The sequence below is a fragment of the Pelophylax lessonae genome (genome assembly GCF_965119305.1).
Source record: "Pelophylax lessonae genome assembly, chromosome: 7".
NCBI lineage: Eukaryota > Metazoa > Chordata > Amphibia > Anura > Ranidae > Pelophylax > Pelophylax lessonae.
In genome coordinates, this window is record NC_138774.1 from 145,807,796 (window position 1) to 145,828,957 (window position 21,162).

Consider the following 21,162-nt stretch of genomic DNA (forward strand, 5'->3'; position numbering starts at 1 on the left):
AGAGCTGGGAACGCCGGAAGGCGTACACAGGGGGCGGAGCCACGTCCTTCTACCCGGGAAAAAGCAACAGCTCCTTCCAGTCTGTAAAAGACAGACGCTGACTGCAGTTGGTTGGAAACTTCACTGCATCGGTTGGTGAGCCTTGGGGGTCCCTCTCTCTCTCTGTGGGGATCGAGAAGCAGGTACTCTGAGGGGCGCTATTGCGCTAGGGGGAGACACATAAAAAAAAAAAAAAAAAAAAGTTTTTTTGTTTTTTCTGGCAAAGGTGTCCTGGATTAACATGGATCCTGCCACTCATGTATCTCCTCCGGATCCCCTCGAGGGGTCTGCAGGATCCTCCAGCACCCCACTGACAATTGAATCTTTGTCAGCTATTATGGAAACTTTTGTGTCCCGGGTGGAAGTGGCTTGTCAGGGACAGGGCGCAAGAAAGCGACCCCCGCCTAACCCCTTATTATCTGAAACCTCGGATTCAGACTCTGAGCCTATTTCTGCAGTTGCAGGTACTTCATCTGGGATTGGTGTCTCGGGTGCTGTCTCTTCAGACAGTGAGGAGGATGTTTCGGCATCAGCCATAGCCAGAGAGGAAGCGTTGGTAAACGCACTCATTGTATCTGTTCAAGAAACCTTAAGATTACAGGGTATTCCGTCGGAAATAGCTGAAACTGAAATCCCTTTTGGGACTAAAAAACGCATCAAAGTGGCGAAGGTTTTTCCATTGCCCAAATGTTTTGGCAATCCAATCGAAGAAGAATGGCGTCTGCCAAAACGCACTTTTACTATTTCTAAACGCATTAACAGGCGTTATCCGTTTGAGGAAACTCTCATTAAAAAATGGACAGAACCACCTGTGGTGGATTCACCAATTGCTAGATTGAATAAAGCCACGGTTATTCCTCTAGAAGACGCTCCGTCTTTTAAAGATCCAGTGGATCGCAAGATAGAAGCTATGTCTCGCACCATGTTTACCTTGATTGGATCAGCTTTCAGACCAATAATTGCTATTGGTCTGGTTTCGCAGACTGTAACTGAAATGGACCAAGTGGTTACGCCGGGACTTAGAAGAGGTCCCTCAGGCGGTATCAGATTTGTTGGAACAAATGATACAGGGGTTACAGTTTGTGTGTGATGCGGCGTTAGACGCCACTCCATTATTGGCGCGAGCATCAGTCTCAGCAGTGGTTCTCAGGCGTACACTGTGGCTAAAAGGTTGGTTAGCCGACCAAGGTTCCAAAAAAGCATTGGCTAGTATCCCCTTTTTAGGAGAGTGTCTTTTTGGAGCCAACTTAGATGAGATCATTAAGGATCTCACGGGGGGAAAGAGCACCTTTTTACCGCAAAATGTTAAAGGTAAAGGAACTCGTCAAAGACGAGGGCCTTCTTTCTCTGCTCACAAAAAGTTTTTTCGTCCCGCGGGTGAAAAAATTAAGTCCTCCAAAGCTCCTTCAGGAGGCTTCAGGGGACGTTGGTCGGGCAAGCAAAAGCCCGCCCCCTCCAGACCTGAAGATAAATCGTCTAAAGCCTGAAGGTGCGCCCCCACCCATAACTGGGGTGGGGGGACATCTTCGCCGGTTCCCGGATCCATGGCTTTCCAGAATCCCGGACTAGTGGGTTTGCAAAGTCATAAGGTCAGGGTACAAGATCGAGTTTCGATCTCTCCCACCGGCGCGATTCTTCCCTTCCAATATTCGACTATCCCCGGATCGTTTAGAAGATCTGCGGAGAGCAGTCACGGATTTACTACAACAAGGAGTGGTAGTCCACGTTCCTTGGACAGAACGTTTTTTCTAGGGTTTTATTCAAACCTATTTACAATACTCAGGAAAGAGGGCAAAGTGCGTCCAATTCTGGACTTAAGGGCACTCAATTCCTTTCTCAACATAAGGAAATTCAAGATGGAATCCATTCGCACAATAGCAGCCTTCCTGCATCCAGGGGATGTCCTAGCGTCCATAGACATCAAGGACGCCTATCTTCACATTCCCATTTTCGGACATCAGCGGTTTCTACGCTTTTCCGTAGAAGAGAACCACTATAGTTTGTGGCGTTACCTTTCGGTTTCGCCGCGGCTCCTCGGGTCTTCACGAAGGTGTTGGCCCCAATGTTGGCACTACTGCGCCAAAGAGGCATATCGATTCTAGGTTACCTAGACGATCTCCTGCTTCATGCAGAGTCTCCTCAGACCCTGCTACAAAACATAGAAATAACTATAATTTCTTTACAGGAATTCGGGTGGCTGGTGAACCAGCAAAAGTCTTTTCTGGTTCCCACCCAGAGGCTCGAATATCTGGGTCTAATTCTAGACACAGTCAGGACAAGAGTTTTCCTTCCGGTAGGGAAACTCCGGAAGATTCAATCTGCAGTCCAGTTGTTACTATCCAACAGCTGGTCTTCTCTTCGGACTTGCATGAGGGTTCTGGGGTTGATGGTGGCTTCCTTCGAAGCAGTCCCATTTGCCCAGTCCCATACCCGAATTCTTCAGCAAGAGATTCTTCTCAGATGGAATCGGAATCCGGAGTCCCTGGACTATCGGATCCAATTGAGCAAACAGACCAGAGAGTCTCTGGTCTGGTGGCTTCGGTCTCCGATGCTCAGCCAGGGAAAGTAATTTCGGCCAATATATTGGATGATAGTGACCACGGATGCCAGTCTATCCGGATGGGGAGGAATTCTCGGTCAGTTATCTGTCCAGGGACTTTGGTCCCTGGAAGAATCCAGGTTACCGATAATGTATTGGAACTGAGAGCGATCAGACTTTGTCTGATTCACTGGACCGAGCAGCTCCAGGGCAGCCCGGTTCGGATCCAGTTGGACAACGCCACGGCCGTGGCTTATGTCAATCACCAGGGGGGCACCAAGAGTGTCCGAGCGGCCAAAGAAGTGGCTTGCATTCTTCGCTGGGCGGAACGATTTGTTCCAGCTATCTCTGCGGTGTTTCATTCCGGGGGTGGAAAATTGGCAGGCAGATTATCTCAGCCGTCAGACTCCGGATCAGGGGGAATGGTCCCTCCATCCAGAAGTTTTCCATCAGTTGTGCCTACGTTGGGGCACCCCGGATGTGGATCTGTTGGCTTCACGATTCAACAGAAAAGTACAGAGATTCGTGGCTCGCTCCCGCGATCCTCTAGCAGAGACCGCAGACGCACTGGTCACCCCGTGGGGGCAATACCAGCTAATGTATGCCTTCCCTCCTCTTGGGTTACTGCCAAGACTTCTTCGCAGGATAGAGGAGGAAGGAATTCCAGTAATCCTGGCAGCTCCGGACTGGCCTCGTCGAGCTTGATACGCCGACTTGGTCAGACTGGTGGCGGACGTCCCGTGGAGACTTCCTCTCAGGGAGGATCTACTGTCTCAGGGGCCGATCTTCCATCCTGCTTTACGATCACTGGTTTTAAACGGCCTGGTTATTGAGACCCAGGTGCTGAAGGACAAGGGATTGTCAGCTTCAGTTATTCCTACTCTAGTTAAAACAAGGAAAGCGACTTCCAGAAAGATTATCATCGTACATGGAAGTCTTATATTGTGTGGTGTGAATCCCTTGGGTTCCATCTACATCTTTATTCAGTAGCCCGAATATTGGCTTTCTGCAACAGGGAGTTGAGCAGAAGCTGGCCTTGAGTGTTATCAAGGGTCTGGTTTCAGCATTTGCTATCTTCTTTCAGAAGCCTTTGGCTACTCATTCCTTGGTGCGGAATTTCATCCAGGGGGTGCGACACCTGGCTCCGCCAGTGCACGCGCCGTTACCATCCTGGGATCTTAATTTGGTGCTGTCGGTTCTTCAGACACCTCCCTTTGAAAATATCAGGGAGATTCCCTTGCTTACTTTATCCCAGAAGGTGGTCTTCTTGGTGGCTATCACTTCTGCACGCAGGGTGTCAGAACTGGCTGCATTATCCTGTTGTTCCCCAGATCTGGTGGTTCATAGGGATAAGGTTGTTCTTCATCCGAATCCATCCTTCCTTCCTAAGGTGGTTTCAAAGTTTCATTGAATGAGGACAGTGTATTGTCCTTCCTATGTCCTTAGCCCAATCATCCTCGAGAATTTGCATGGCATTCCTTGGATGTAGTTCGGGCGATCAGGATATATTTGAATACTATGGATTCAATTTGTAACGAATTCACTGTTTGTGATCACGGATGGCCCTAAGAAGGGGTTGCCTGTTCTGCTGCGACCATCTTTAGATGGATCAGACAGACGGTGGTATAGGCTTATTTTATCTAAGGGTCGGGATCCCCCGTTCCCTGTTAAGGCGCATTCTACTCGGGCGCTTAGAGTTTCCTGGACCTTCCGCCATCAGGCGTCAGTGGTTCAGGTTTTTCAAGGCGACTGTTTAGTCGTCGGTTCATACCTTTACAATATTGTATAAGGTTTATGTGATGGCATCGTCAGATGCCTCTTCTGGCCGCAAGGTTCCTGCAGGCCACTGTTTGAGGAGACTGTTGGTCTACCTCGAGGATTTGTGGGGTAGGTCTCATCGGTTTACTCGATGAGTCCTTTGATACTTCTGGTTGGCTCCGGTTGGGCCTTCTAGATTGGATTTGATTTTTGTCAATCCCACCCCTCATTTGTGGCACTGCTTCTGGATGTCCCAGCTCTTGAGAATCAAGAAGACTACGTCTGTCAATGAGCGATAGAGAAAAATGGATTTTTGTAAGATCTTACCGTAAAATCCTTTTCTCTTAAGCTCATTGACAGACGTAGTACCCGCCCCTCTATCATTGAGTTGGGTTGGGTTAAATTCTCTGTTACTGCTTTAGAACAGAACTGATTCCCTGTAGCAGAGAGAGGGAGGATATACCCTCAGGGACTGCCCCTAAGGTGGAGCCAGAACGTTTTGTCTTTCTGCCTAGTCCTACTCCTGCGGAGACAACATAACCCAGCTCTTGAGAATCAAGAAGACTACGTCTGTCAATGAGCTTAAGAGAAAAGGATTTTACGGTAAGATCTTACAAAAATCCATTTATTTAGAAATGTTACTTAGATTAATTACTGTTTAATTTTCTTATTCTTTTGTACACAACAGAAATCAGAACTGCAATACACTTTAGCAGACACATGGATGAACCTTTCTGCAATTTGTCCACTGCAAACTTTTTTTTTTTTTTTTTCATTGGGCCCATAGATGTAAATCATTTGGGGAATTCTGTCACATCTGTATCGAATGCCAACGTACAAAAAATGCAGTTTTTTTTTTTTTTTTTACTTTACCTTAACTTTAAATTTTAAGCTGACCATACATACATCAAAATCTAGCCAGTTCAATAGGGACCAGCTGAATTTTTGATCCTTGTATGGCTACTGTGGTTGGACAGAAGTCGATCTACCAAAGTTCCCCCGCTGTCAGTTTACATTCACCTCCAATGTGGGGATAGGGAAATCGGGTCAGTTTTTTTCATTTAACCTGCTGATTGAATGAAAAAAATAGATTTCTCCATGGCCAGCCTTCAGAATTTTGTTGTGCAAACATTTGACTATGGTTTGTACAGCAGCCTGGTGTGTATAGGAAGAGTTCTCTGTTGCTCTCGATTACAGAGGCAAGCAGCATTATTCTTTGTAAAAATTGGTAGTCTTCAGAGAGCAGTTCTGGATGTGTGCTTAGTGTGGTGTCTGACTGTAGACCATAGAAATCCAAAACTTGCCTTCAGACAGAATACAGCCATACAGGGCTTTAATGACCAGTTTAGCTTCTATCTTTCAAATTATACACCATGACCAATATAGAAAAATTATTTCACAGCAGCTAAAAGAAAGGCGTCTAACTGGTGTAATATCTGATTTGTGCTAAAGAACGAGGCATTTTGGAGCAGAGAATCATCTAAAAAAGGCTGTAGTATTATGCAGAAAACCCTCTGAGAAGCCTGCTAAATCTGCTTTTATTGCATTATTGAAAAAACAAAACCGCTTTATAGCTACGTTGCAGGAACTTGTTGTTTTAGCACATAGACCTTAAGACTTCATACACATTGTATTCTATTGACGCTTTTTTCTCCTACAGGAGTTTAGCAGCAACAAAAACGCGGTAAATGCATTTTTGCATGCACATTCTTGCATTTTTATGCACAATCATGTGTCCGGCATTATTGAATTCTATTGAACAAAACTCTGGTCATTCGGAATGTGCCTTAACACTCTTGAGCATTTTTTACTCAAAAGCTCCTCTCCTGAATGCACAAGAAGAGATGTTTTTTTTTTTTTTCTGCCTCTAAACGCCACTGCCTCTAAACTCCCATGTGTGCATGGACACATATGTTAACGTGAAGGGGAGTTTAGAGGCAGGAAAAAAAAAAAAACCTCAAACTGTAAAAGCAGCATTATTTAGGTCAAGTGTGCATGAGACCTAATAAGGACAATAATTCCTTTTAGAATCAGCAGTGTAAGAAGGGTGGGTGTTCTTTACCCTTAAAGCATAGTGTATGTAAACCCTAACAATGAACTTCTCTCATTTTCTCCCTCTTGGTCTGGTAAATATACACTTGAAAACGTTTTGTTATTGTTTTTCAGTAAGTGCAAAAAAACCTGTTGATCCTGCCAGAAATCTTTTGAGTTAATACATTTCTGTGCTCACTGCCTGTGATGCATTCTGCTGAGGTACATTATTCCCTGTTCTCTGAACTTCAGATTACCTCCCCACTATATTGTGAATGAGAGGGAGGTTGTTTGTAGTCCTAATGTGCTTCCTTGTCTTGGAGTGATAATGCTGCTCCATCTCCACTTCAGTGAACGAGCATTGACACTTTAGGACAGAAAATAGTTAATTTGGCAGGATCACCAGCTAAAATCAAAGGGAATACAGTTTGAAAAAGTAAACAAATGCACCCACCACATCTAAGGCAGGTAATGGATCATTTGATTTTCCTTCCTGCTACCACAGGTTACAGGAAAGAAAATCACTTGATTCCCACATCAACACAGTCCGTGTCAATGGGTGAATTGGGCACTGTTATGTCCTGCTAGTGGTGGGGGGGATTGGGATGACAGGGAGTCTTCCCCACCAAAAGAATACAATGATTACTGCTAGCAGATATAGCCTCTGGCAGTAATCGCATGTCAAAAATCTGACAGGCTGATTGTAATGAAGTCAAATGATGAATGCACTGAAGTACAAACAGTCTGCCCATACATGACTCGAATCACGGCTGCTGAACCAGTCAAGATTCAGTCCATCCATGGCCAACTTTTGGACTGATACACTGCAATATTTTTAACAAAGGCATTGTCGTTCTGCAGAGATCCTGTGTTTCTGCTAAGTAGGAACATGGATCCTGGTCTTCTCACAGCCGAAGCACAACCCCCCCCCAGTTAGAAAGCATTCCCTATGAGCACATTTAACCCTTTGATTGCCCCCTGATAACCCCTTTTCTGCCAGTTAATAAAGTGACAGTACATTTTTTTTTAGCACTGATCACTGTATTGGTGTCACTGGTCCCCAAAAAATGTCAATTAGTGTCAGATTTGTCCACCGTAATGTCGCAGTTCTGCTAAAAATCTGATTGCTGCCATTACTAGTAAAAAAAAAAAAAAAAAAATCCAGTAAATATCCCGTAGGGTCCTTTCACGCGGGCGTCTGTATGTCCGTTTTCCCTCCCATCCGTTTGCGGATGAAAAACGGACATAGTGTATGTCTATGGGATTGCAGACGTTAGCGGAGGACCATCCGCTGACATCCGTTTTGCATCCATTCCGTTCAGTTCCGGAAGAGAACCCTATTTTTCTTCAGTTTAAAAAAGGAACGAACGCAAAATCAGATGTCAGTGGATGTCATCCGCTAACGTCCGCAATCCCATAGACATACATTATGTCCGTTTTTCATTCGCAAATGGATGGATCAAAAACAGACATACGGAACGGACCCTACAAAAGTGCATCCGTGTCCGTTTAAAAAAAAAAAGTGACTGAACGCTTATTGTGATTTTGTTTTACCAAAAATATGTAGCAGAATACATATTGGTCTAAACTGATAAATAAATTTTCCTTTTTTTTAATCGGATGTTTTATAGCAGAAAGTAAAAAATTGTCAGTCTTTTTTTGTTTATAGAGCAAAAAAAAAAGCAGAGGAGAAATCTCTATTTGTTGGGGGGAAAAGATGACATCAATTTTGTTTGTGTATAGGGTTGCATGACCATGCAATTGTCAGTTAAAGTAATGCAGTGCCATATTGCAAAAATGGCCTGATCATAGGTGTGGGGGGGTTAAACCTTCTGGGGCTGAAGTGTTTAACCTATATTTCGCAAACGATTCAAAAAAGCTGTTTTGTGTTTACGGGAGTGTACTTCGTAGTTAAGGTTGCGGAAGATGGGGACTGAAGAGCAGATGAAAGAAACATTGCTATACTTTACTCACATAAATCTACAAAATTGTATAGTAATAAATTGTTTTTACAATGCCTACAGGAGTAATAACCCAAAAATGATTGTCTGTTTACTTAGCAAGAGTTCCAAAGAAACAAACTTAAAGCTAGCTTAACTAAGCCAAATATTATTTCATTGGTTGCTAACAAATATTCAGTCTGTTTTAGAATATATTAAAGTGCTTATTTAATTTGGTATTTAGTATTTTATACCTGCTATTTTCTTACAGTATAGTTTTCTTTAGACTAAGAAGCTTAGAAGTCATATGGTTTTTGCCAGGGATTTTGAAAGCATTGCAATTAACATCACTTACATTTTTTTAAGCACTCTTACAAAAGGGCTTCCCGTAGATTATGCTTTCAATTTCTTCAAAAATAATCACTCATCCTCTATTTTTGTCTTACGCTGTACCTAGTTCCTGCCCGCAGTGTTTTCTTGTAGTTTCCTCAGTGCTGTGTATATGACTGTTCTCTGCATGAGCCACATATTGGCAGAGCTAAGGAAAATGTTTTTTTTTGGGTTCTCTTTAGCATTTTATTAGAGAAAATAGTCATTTGAATCTGCACACCGATTTATGAAGATATCACTGCAGACATTTTAATCTTGTTTCAATCTGTTTTGCATAGTATATAATTATTGAATGTTCATATTTTTCTGTAGAATAGGGCAGCCTTAGTCAGTACATCACCAGGGTTGTACCTCTTATTCCCAGTGTGTGTTTAATTAAACTAGTGAAACGTATTTAAAAGTAGCTAATGTAAATATATGAATCTGATTTGGTATTCACTTTTTTCTAATCCACTGTACTCAAACTGGGAGGGTATAGGCACCACTTGGAGCAGGGCCTGGTGCAAACAATAGACAGCTTAAGCAGCCACCTGCAGGGCACCAGGAGGGGGAGGGCGGTGAATATACAACACGAGACTTGCAGGGGAGGAAACACTGGGAAGGGGGTAAGTTGTAATGATTTGGGGGGGTGTAAGAGAATATTGTATGTACTAGGGGGGTACTTTGGGAGGGGAGAGGACTTGTGCTGGGGGTTTTATATCCAATCCCTCTTTAAGCACAAGTTCTCTCCCCTCCCAAAGTCCCTCCTCGCACATACAGTATCCTATTAGACTCTGAAATCAGAGAGATACTGGCTGCTACAGAGGGGAAACTCGTGGCATTTGGACAACTCACTAGATGCAGGGCAATTGCTCCAGGTGTCCACGCTATTGACTCACTGCCAGGCAAGTTAGTGAAGCCGAGTGCCAGAACCTTTTTGACACTAGGCTCCAAGACTCAGGGCCAGTTCACATGAATCATTCCTGTGTGATTCACATTAAATTACAACTTTATTGTGCGATTTCAGCCCATTCATTTGAAGGCCCTTAGTCTGGATGAGTGGGATTTTGTTTGTATCTCAGAGAGGTCCTACCTAAACCTGTGTCATTGATAATGCTCAATAATTCACCTTGAACCGTGTTCGGTGGCACAGGAACCAGGAGAGTAACTGTTTACAGTCTCTTTGCAGATAATTATTCTGTCGGACCTTTTTTTTTCAGCGAAAGTCCGTTTAACTGCCACATAGAAGAGTAAGGAAGTCAGCCTGAATGCATAGACTGCCGGGTCTGTGAAAATTTCCAGATTGGATGGACAGAGATACCAATCTTTTTGCAGTTAACACAGCTGTCATATACTGTTAGTATTTTTTTTTTTTTTAAATATGCATTAAGCTGTATGTGTGGAGTTAATTTAATTGTATTTACAATACATACAATTTAGTTAGGCATGTTTTTGCTTCTGAGAAGGACCCAATCAAAAACCTACGTTAAGCAAGTAAGGCAAATTTATTTATTGCGCTAATGTGCCTGCATGTTGAAATATTTTTCACTTAACTGTAGCTTTCATAAAAATAATCCAAAGGGAAAATTATATTTCGTTTTAATGAAATAATCGTCTCTGGTCTTCCCGTATGTGTATTTGCTCAATTTAAACTTACCAAGCTTCACTTCTGCATTTTCTGTAAGAAGAACATTTTGACCTTTGATATCTCGATGGATTACATGGTGAGCATGCAGGTGAGCCAGACCCTGCAAAGAGAACTGATTTAGCATTTACTCTCCAGAAAATGGGAAACTGCATAAAGCAGTATATAACTCACAGTTGTGGTAGGAGTGTATTCTGTTAGCAGATAAAACAGCTCAGAGCTAGATTCATTTACAACTGAAATTTCATCATTCAAAAGTATTTCTTAAGCTTCGTTCAAGTGATTTTGCCTAGATTGAGGTGTCATCAGTCTGCTAGACTTAGGAGGAAACATTTTCTTTATTCTTCTTTATCATAACCATCAGATTGCAACACTGCAACTTTGTAGCAAGTCACATGATGAGATTGCAGCAGTTGCTGATCTAGACCCACTTTAAAATCAGCAAAGATCTCTACTATTTTAATATACGTTCAATTCAATTTCTTTTTAAACATAAGTATTAACATGTATATGTTTTATGGTCAAATATGTTTTTATGAAGGTTTCAGTAAATCAAAATGGCACAGAAATGAGGCAATGAGATAAACATTTGTAGATGAATAAGATCGGGATCCAACCAGGTTGAAGCATTCGTCCTTATACATAGAACCAGAAGTATTATATGGTAAATCAAACAAATGTGACAAAGACCATAAAGTATATACAGTATGATAAGTATATAAACCAGTATGCCAAAGAATAGGTTCAAACCTGGCAGACATAAGGCCCTAGTCGAACTGCAATAATCGTAGAATGGATACATCCCATTGGGAAAAGAAGAGGAGATATGATATGAAGAACAAGTAAGCAAGGAAAGAAAAACCAGAGCCAGGGAGGATAGAAGGCATGACTAGTGGGAAGGTCCCGAGGTCAGGGAAATAATGGGGAAAACGGGAAGAGAGTCCCGACCAGGATGGTGATCCCCTCCTACAAAAGTTAACATAAATATATTAAAAAGTCCTCAATTTCAGTCAACCGCCAAGGAAGGAAAGACGGGTCTATCTGTTCCCAAAGAGGAAACAAAATGTTTGCGGAAATCAGAAGAGAAAAAATGAATTCATATATACCAAAGCATTTTGAATTTGTCATACATTTCAGGCTTCAAGTGCTATTGTTTCCTCCGTTTGTATAATATAATTTAAGCTGGCAGAGGGGATACTGATGATTTACAAAAACTGGGTATAACTTGTCTAGCTGGCAACCCCTGAAATTGGCTTTGTCAGTGACCTGAGATGGCATTCCCCTAGTGTTGGGACAGTGCTTGGGCCCAGCAATTGAATTATAAGTAAGGTATCTGTCACAGCTGAATAATTTATATGCTCCCACATACCCAGATGTGGCAGTTATTATCTTAGACTGTTACTTTAAGCCAGGGGTCTCCAAACATTCTAAACAGCTGGTTTACTGTTGTTCAGACTTGAGGAGGATAGGACTGGCCAGTGGGAGTAGAAGCGTCAGCAGGGGTAAACATTGCCTCAGGCTTGGTGGTCAGTAGGAGTAAAAAAAATTACATAACGTTTCTTTCTGTGGTCAGTAAGAGGAAGAACAATGCCTCATCATTGGTATTAGTGGGTTCAAAAGTGCCTCATCATTGCTATCAGTAGGAGGAATGATGCCCCATCTTTGGTATCAGTGGTAGAAATAGTGCTGCATTGCTGGTGTCAGTGGAAGGAATATTGCCCCATCGTTGGTATCAGTGAGCTCAGTAGTACCCCATCATTAGTATCAGTGGGATGAATGATGCCCTATCAGTGGGATGAATGATGCCCCATCATTGGTATCAGTAGGTTGAATGTTGCCCCATCATTGGTATCACTGGGATGAATGTTGCCCCATCATTGGTATCAGTGGGATGAATGATGCCCCATCCTTTGTATCAGTGGGATGAATGATGCCCCATCGTTGGTATCCGTGGGATGATATATACCCCATCATTGGTATTAGTGGGATGAATGATGCCCCAAAATTGGCATCAGTGGGATGAATGATGCCCCATCCTTGGCATCCGTGGGATCAATGATGCCCCATTGTTGGCATAAGTGGAAGAAATAGTGCATCATAATTGATATTAGTAGGAGTAATAGTGCCCCATCATTGGTATTGGTGGCTATTAAGCTAATGAAGAATGAATAGTGCAGGGCCTGAATCCAGTGAATAGATACATGAGTGTTACCCCAGTAAAACAATAGATGGATGGTTGGAATATATGGACAAAAGAAGGGAATGGGGAGAAGTGATTGAATCCTTTAAATACATCAAGAGGGTGAATAAGGTTCAGGAGGGCACTTTTTTCAATATGAAACCTAAATCAAGAACACGGGGACATGATGTAACTGGAGGAAAGTTCAAAACTAATCTTAGAAAGTATTACAGTATTTTACTGAAAGGTTAGCTGATGCTTGGAAAAAACTACCAGCAGAGGTAGTAAGACAGTCAACAGTAAATGCCTTCAAACATGCTTGGGAAAAACCTAGATATATACTCGGACAATAAAGTTAATAAAAAAAAAAAAATGGGCAGATTTGATGGACTACTCGTTCTTTTTCTGCCGCCACTTTTCTTTGTTTCATAAGCATAGATAAATAAAGGTAAACACCTTTGCCTAATTATATATCAATTATTTATTTAGTCTTTTACATTAAAATGTAGGAGCTCACCCTTAGAACTTCTCTGCAAATGTATGCAATCCAGTCTTCTTTAAAGCAGTTCCCTTTTGTCTTTTTCACCAAGTCTGTAACAGATCCTGCTCCACAGTATTCCATTACCAGCTGTAAGAAACAATACATTTTATCCAGCAGCAATGCCCACAGAAAAATTTACCTACTAGGGTGACTTCATCATTGTAGTTTGTTTTATAAAGCTCAAGGAAAACGCTTAGAAAGTTGGATTCTTCGTAAACATGAACTGTAGGTCTTGCTATTCCATTTAGGCAACATGACCTGAAACAAAGTTATTACTTCCAAATAGCACTATGGGTGTTTGACCTTTTACAAGAAGGCTGCACTCTTGAAAGTAGCTCAGCAAATTAGGAGAGAGGAAAAAATAAACCTGTGTTCGTAGATATTGGTATTGTGCTGTGGTTATGGATTCCCATTGTATCTGTATCCTAGCTGGGTTTTCTTTCTTCAACCTGTTCACTAACTAAAAAAAAACTTTTTGCAACAGGCTGTACGTGATGCATTATGACGTTAAATGTATTTTCACCTTTTTCAGTTAAAACTGAGAATAGCCCAGTTTACATTTGTGGGTTTTTTTAATATATATTTCTTACCTTTCTAGTTTTTTGGAGCAGGTCATTGAGCAGACTGCAAGCTATTCTGAACAATTTAAAAAGAAAAGTAGAGGGGAACAAAATAGGAAAAAAACTAAGCTTCTGTTATTAACATACAATGCAGAACACAATTTTTTTTTGCATGCTAGTCTCCATATTTGAAAACGAATAGGTTACTAAAGTATGAAAATTCTTGCACGACAGAATAAAAATTTGGAAGTGATGTAACGTATTTGTATTGTATTTTTGGACAGAAAGTGTACTAATTAAATGAAAATTGTACAATCTAGTATCATCCAAAAAATGTATCCCTGTTTGTCCCTTTAGAAAATTTTGGACTAAACAATCAGATTATCGTACGATTGCGGCAAAAACGGTAATTGTTGTACGATATTCTGATCGCGTGTATGGGGCTTAAGAAGGAGATGTGGCAGAGCAGTAGACGGGGTTAATTATGGTTAACAAAAACTCCTAAGCCTCCTTCTTAAGGTATAACTGACGGAAAAACTTTTTTAGTTTTAGAGTGGAGAGAGGGATTACAACACCCGTCAAATTTGCATTGCTGTCTGCGTACCTATTAAGGAGTTTCACTATCACTATTTTTTTTGTGACTTGGTGAATAAATCTCACATTGTGAGTGGTCACGAGAACAGAAATGGGGCAAAAATCTTCCTACTGGGACACCAACTCTATAACCTTGGTGACTACCAGGGATTTCCTCACCTCCTGTTCTGACAAAAGGGAAGTGAAGTCATGTCAGTGGGTCACAGATGGCAAAAAGACCTTCCCTACACTATCCAGAATTCAGTTTTACTTTAACATTACATAGCAGGAAAAAAAATTCAGGTTTGGCTTTTTCAAAAAAAGAGCAAGCAAAAATGTAAGTAACAATATTTTTAAAGTAGATTGTATCCCAATTTGGCTGCAAAAGTATAAATACATTTAAAATGCTTAGTCTGCCCAGAACTGATTTCTCAGTTTTGGTAGATTCTAAAAAATATTATTTCTCTGTCGCTCATTGACAGACGTAGTCCTCTTGATTAATATCAAATTGGGTTATGCTGCCCTCTACAGGAGTAGGACTAGGCAGAAAGAAAACGTTCTGGCCACACCTTAGGGGCAGTCCCAGAGGGTATATCCTCTTCCTGTCTGCTACAGGAAATCAGTTTTTTTTTGTCTAGTCAGGAGTAAGGACCCAAGTTCCTTGCTGGGATCTTTGGTCCTGGCAAGATTTTTTAGAAAAAAATTTTTTTAGGTAGCTTTTTCTCCAGTTTTCCTGTGAGATCTTCAAGCAAATCACGCCGGATCTGGGCGACGGGCTAGATGTTGAGATCCAGTGGTCACCCCAGCCGGCCTACGAGCGCGCGCAGACCATAGCTCCGCGCTGGGTCGGCCGCGACACGTTCAAGTAAGTATGCTGGAGCCGGGCGACGGGCTGGATGTTGAGATCCAGTGGTCCCCCCGGTTCAGCCTACGAGCGCGTGCAGACCATAGCTCCGCACTGGGTCGGCCGCGACATAGTCCCATGGACGGGGACTGACCCTGCGAGTTAAACGTCTCCCTTGGACACCAAGAACCAGCAGAGTCACGGCGTCCGTATTGGTCGACAGCCACCCACCTCGGTGGAGAGGGTACTGTGAAGAGAGGGGGCCAGTCAGTTCTGGTATGGTGAGTAAATGTTCCCCCTTCCCCCCTGTGGGGTTTTTGGGATACGGGCCCCTCTGTGTATGGTCGGATCCTTTTCTGACATTAAGGTTCCCCCTCTAGCCTATGACATGTTCACATATCTCCCTGTGATAGTGTGATCTGGTTTGCTCCAGCAGGCTTGGTTTGGGAGCTAACACTCTAGCAGCCTTGGTTTGGGAGCCAATACTCTAGCAGCCTTGGTTTGAGAGCTGATACTCTAGCAGCCTTGGTTTGGGAGATGACACTCCAGCAGGCTTGGTTTGGGAGCTAACACTCCAGTTAGCCTTGGTTTTCTCCAGCAGATTTGACCGAGGAAGCCTGGTTCGATTTACTATAGTAAAATAGAAAGATATCCAGGGCAAAGGAGGTAAGCAAGCACCTACCTTATACTGAGGGCTATCGCCATGCTCCCGCAGGCCGACAAGCCGCCGCCAGCCTTTTCAGAGCCGTTCACAGGCCGCTGTACTGGAGGAGCCACGCTAGATGGGCAGTCCGCCGCCATTTTTTTGTAGACCGCACGTCTGCATTGTCTACACAGGCCGCCCGCAGGTCACGCAGGCCGCCATTTTTTCGTAGCCTGATGTCTCCTGCATGGGGGCGGCCATGTTTGATGTGCCCAGCCGACCTCGGGGAGTAGCTGGGAGCGCCGGAAGGCGTGCACAGGGGGCGGAGCCACTTCCTTTTACCCTGGAAAGCGAGTTCAGGACTTCCCAGTCTGCATAGGACAACGCTGACAGCAGTTTGATAAAAGCTTCTCTGCATCAGGTGGTGAGCCCTTGGGGTCTCTCTCTCTCTCTGTGGGGGTCCAAAGCAGGTACGCTGAGGGGCGCTATTGCGCTGGGGGATTACAGATAAAAAAAAAAAAAAAGGAAAGGTATTTTTTATTTTTTCAAATTTTTCACTGGCAAAGTGTCCTGGATTAACATGGACCCTGCCACACATCTATCTCCACCTGATCCCCTCGAGTGGCTGCAGGTCCCTCCAGTTTCCCACTTACTATTGATGCATTATCAGCGGTTGTGGAGTCTTTTTATATCCCGGGTGGAAGTGGCCTGTCAGGGATGGGGCGCAAGGAAGCGACCCCCGCCTACCCCTAAATTTATTCTGAACCTGTCACTGCAAGTGCAGGTCCCTCATCTGGGGCTAGTGTCTCAGGTACTGTATCCTCAGACAGTGAGGAGGGCGTTTTGGCATCCGCCATAGCCCAAGAAGAGGCGTTGGTGAACGCACTAATTGTGAGACTGAGATCCCTTTTGGTACTAATAAACGGACCAAAATGGCGAAAGTGTTTTCTTTTGCCCAAATGTATTGGTAATAGCATTAAAGAAGAATGGGGTCATCCAAAACGAACCCCTGGTTTTTTCCAAACGCATTATTAGGCGTTATCCGTTTGAGGAATTCCTCCTCAAGAAATGGAAAGTGCCACCTGTGGTGGATTTACCAATTTCCAGATTAAATAAAGCCACGGTTATCCCATTGGAGGACGCTCCGTCCTTTAGGGATTCGGTGGATCGTAAGGTATAAGCTGTGTCTCGCGCCATCTTTTCCTTGATTGGGTCGGCTTTTTTAGACCAGTGATTGCAATTGGTTTGGTTTTACAAACATTGACAGAATGGACCAAGTTGTTACGCCGGGACTTAGAGGGGAGAAGCATCCCCCCGGCAGTATCAGACCTGCTGGAGCAGATGATACAAGGGCTACAGTTTGTCTGTGAAGCTACTCTGGACGCCACTCCATTGTTGGGGCGGGCATCAATTTCAGCAGCCGTCCTCAGACGTGTACTGTGGCTAGGGTGTTGGTCGGCGGACCAAGGTTCCAAGGAAACTTTGGCTAATCTCCCTTTTCAGGGGGATCGCCTATTTGGGGCCACCTTAGATGAGATTATCAAGAATCTCACTGGAGGCAAGAGTACTTTTTTGCCACAGAGCACTAAGGGTAAGGGACCTCGTCAGAGATGGGGGCCTTCCTTTTCCGCTCATAAAAGATTTTTTTCGCTCCGCTGAGACGGGCGATAAAGCTAAAGCCCTCCAAAACTCCTTCAGGAGGTTTTCAGGGGGCGCTGGTCGGGCAAACAAGATTTCAGCTCTTCCAAACCTGAAGATAAGACTATTTAAAACCTGAAAGTGCGCCCCCCACCCATACTTGGGGTGGGGGGATGTCTTCGCCGGTGTCCGGAGCCATGGCTTTCCAGAATCCCGGACAATTGGGTTCGCGAAGTCAGAAGGTCAGGTTACAAGATCAAGTTTCAATCATTCCCACCGGTGCGATTCTTCCCCTCCAAGATCCGACTATCCCCGGATCGTCTAGAAGCTTTGCGGGGGACGGTCACGGATTTAATGCAACAAGGAGTGGTGGTCCACGTTCCTTGGACAGAGCGTTTTCAAGGGTTTTATTCGAACCTTTTCACTATACCAGAAAAGAGGGCAAGGTGCGTCCAATTCTGGACTTAAGAGCACTCAATTTTTTTGTCAAGGTACAAAAATTCAGGATGGAGTCCATTCGCACAGTAGCGGCCTCCCTGCATCAGGGGGATTTTCTGGCATCCATAGACATCTAGGATGCCTATCTTCACATTCCTATTTTCACAGGACATCAGCGTTGCCTGCGTTTTTTCGTAAGAGAACCATTATCAGTTTGTGGCGTTACCCTTTGGTCTCGCCTCGGCTCCTCGGGTCTTCACAGAGGTGTTGGCTCCAGTGTTGGCGCTGTTGCGGCAACGAGACATATCGATTCTAGGTTACCTAGACGATCTTCTGCTCCGTGCAGAGTCTCCACAGACTCTGTTGCTAACTTAGAGATCACCATAACCTCTTTGCAAGAGTTTGGGTGGCTGGTGAACTTACAGAAGTTTTCTCTGGTTCCCACCAGGAGGCTGGAATATCTGGGTCTAATTTTTAGACACATCCAGGGCAAAAGTGTTTCTCCCTGTGAAGAAACTCCAGAAGATTCAATCAATGATTCAGTTGTACTATCTGACAACTGGTCTTCCCTTCAGACTTGCATGAGAGTCCTGGGTTTGATGGTGGCTTCCTTCGAAGCAGTATCATTTGCCCAGTCCCATACCCGAATCCTTCAAAAAGAAATTCTTCCCAAATGGAATCGGAATCCAGATTCCATGGACAATCGGATCCGACTGAGCGAACGGACCAGGTGGCTTCGGTCTCTGATGCTCAGCAGGGGAGGTTATGTCTTCCAATAGATTGGACGATTGTCACCACGGATGCTAGTCTATCTGGGTGGGGAGGAATTCTCGGCAAATTATCCGCTCAGGGGCTTTGGTCCCTGGAAGAGTCCAGGTTACCGATAAATGGATTGGAACTGAGGGCGATCAGACTTTGTCTGATTCACTGGACCGAGCAGCTCCAGGGCAGCCCGGTTCGGATCCAGTCGGACTATGCCACAGCAGTGGCTTATGTCAATCATCAAGGGGGCACCAGGAGTGTCCTGGTGGTCATAGAAGTGGCCAGCATTCTTTGTTGGGCGGAACGATTGTTCCAGCTCTCTCGGCGGTATTCATTCCGGGGGTAAATTGGCAGGCAGATTATCTCAGCCGTCAGATTCTGGATCAAGGGGAATGATCCGTTCATCCAGAGGTATTCCACCAACTGTGCCTCCGTTGGGGCACCCCGAATGGGATCTGTTGGCATCTTGGCTCAACAGGAAAGTGCGGAGGGTTGTGGCTCGCTCCCGCGATCCTCTAGCAGAAGCCGCAGACACGCTGATCGCCCCGTGGGGGCAGTATCAGCTACTGTATGCCTTCCCTCTTCTCAAGTTGCTGCCGAAGCTTCTTCGCAGGATAGAGGTGGAGGGAATCCCAGTTATCCTGGTAGCTCAGGACTGGCCTAGTCGGGCCTGGTCAGGCTGGTCGCAGACGTTCCTTGGCGACTTCCTCTCAGGGAGGATCTGCTGTCGCAGGGACCGATCTTCCATCCTGCTTTACGATCGCTGGCTTTAACGGCCTGGCTATTGAGACCCAGGTGCTGAAGGACAAGGGATTGTCAGCTTCAGTTATTCCTACTCTAGTTAAAGCAAGAAAAGCGACTTCCAGAAAGATTTATCATCGCACATGGAAGTCTTAGATTGCGTGGTGTGAATCCCTTGGGTTCCCTCCACGTTGTTATTCGGTGGGCCGAATATTGGCCTTTCTGCAACAGGGGGTTGAGCAGAAGCTGGCCTTGAGTGCTATCAAGGGTCAGGTTTCAGCATTAGCAATCTTCTTTCAGAAGCTTTTGGCTACTCATTCCTTGGGGCGGAATTTCATCCAGGGGGTGCGACACCTAGGCTCCGCCAGTGCGCGCACCTTTACCACCCTGGGATCTTAAATTGGTGCTGTCGGTTCTTCAGAAACTTCCCTTTGATTCTGTTCCCACCCCTCATTTGTGGCACTGCTTTGGGACGTCCCAATTTGATATTAATCAAGAGGACTACGTCTGTCAATGAGCGACAGAGAAAAATGGATTTTTGTAAGATCTTACCGTAAAATCCTTTTCTCTTAGCTCATTGACAGACGTAGTACCCGCCCCTCTACTTTTGAGTTGGGTTGGGTTAAAGTCTCTGACACTGCTTTGTGACATAACTGATTTCCTGTAGCAGACAGGAAGAGGATATACCCTCTGGGACTGCCCCTAAGGTGTGGCCAGAACGTTTTCTTTCTGCCTAGTCCTACTCCTGTAGAGGGCAGCATAACCCAATTTGATATTAATCAAGAGGACTACGTCTGTCAATGAGCTAAGAGAAAAGGATTTTACGGTAAGATCTTACAAAAATCCATTTTTCTCAACAAAACACCATCTAGTTTCCCTCAGGTGCTTTTATGTGTTATACAGTGGTCTTATTTAGTATACAAATGTAATGGGGGCATCAAATAAAAAAAAACATGGAATGAAATTCATGGAATGGGATAATGTACATGGATCCACCAAGTTACCCTTCGTTCACACCTATGCGTTAGTGCGTTGTGCAGTTTGCAGAAATGCACTACAGTCCATTTAACGTGGTTTTCTGTGGCACACGTTCACATCTATGCGTTTTGCCACCGGGGAGTTTTTGAAAAAGGTCGCGGACTTATTTCACACTTTTTGTGTGTAATAGAATTCAATGGAATCACACCAGAAACACAAGTTTGTGTTTTTAATGTGATTTTTGGTGTGTTTTTCAGTTTTTGTTTTTCCCCTTTAAACAATGAATATATTTGGTTGCTAAGGAGCGGGCTGGGAAGCCGGTTACCACGTTCTTACTAACTGATGAGTCATCAGCTGTCAGCGGGCTTCCCCGCAGACAGCTGAATGTAAAAATAAAAAAGAATTGCCGGCAAAAGAAAATCTTGGAAAAAAGACGTGACACACCCAAGCCAAAATTTTAAAATATGGCATGGGGTCCCCTCCAAAATCCATATCAAACCGTTATCCGAGCATGCAGCCCAGGAGGTCAGGAAGGGGGGAGACAAGAGAGTGCTCCCCCTCCTAAACCATACGAGGCCACATGGGAGGAGGGGGTGCTTGGGGACAAGAGCCTCTGCCCGACAACCCTCGGCGGTGGTTGTGTGGGTCAGCCTGCAGGGGGTTTATCAGAATCTGGAAGCCCCCTTTAACAAGGGGATTCCCAGATTCTTCCCCCGTTATGTGAATGAGCATGGGGTACATTGTACCCCTACCCATTCACCAAAAAAAATTGTAGTGTTACAAACACAAGAGACAGTTTTTGACAAGTACTTTATTAAAAATCGTGCCTTCTTCCTCCGGTCTTCTCCTTCCGGTGTTTTATTTCTCGCTCTTCTATCTTCGGCGGTGTCTTCTCCCTCCGCTGTCTCTTCTTCCACCGCTGTCACTTCTTCCTCTTCTCTTTC

At 44.2% G+C, this 21,162-nt stretch overlaps 1 protein-coding gene across 1 annotated transcript in view; it reads right to left on the reverse strand.

The window, feature by feature from the left end:
* Window positions 1-21,162, reverse strand: part of NRK (Nik related kinase) — a 489,556-nt gene that overhangs the window by 255,537 nt on the left and 212,857 nt on the right. The window contains exons 5-6 of the mRNA XM_082263406.1: window positions 13,018-13,128; window positions 10,334-10,424 (exon numbers count right to left, since the gene is read on the reverse strand). Of these exons, the coding sequence (XP_082119532.1) occupies window positions 10,334-10,424; window positions 13,018-13,128 (202 nt within the window). The remainder of the gene's footprint in view (window positions 1-10,333; window positions 10,425-13,017; window positions 13,129-21,162) is intronic.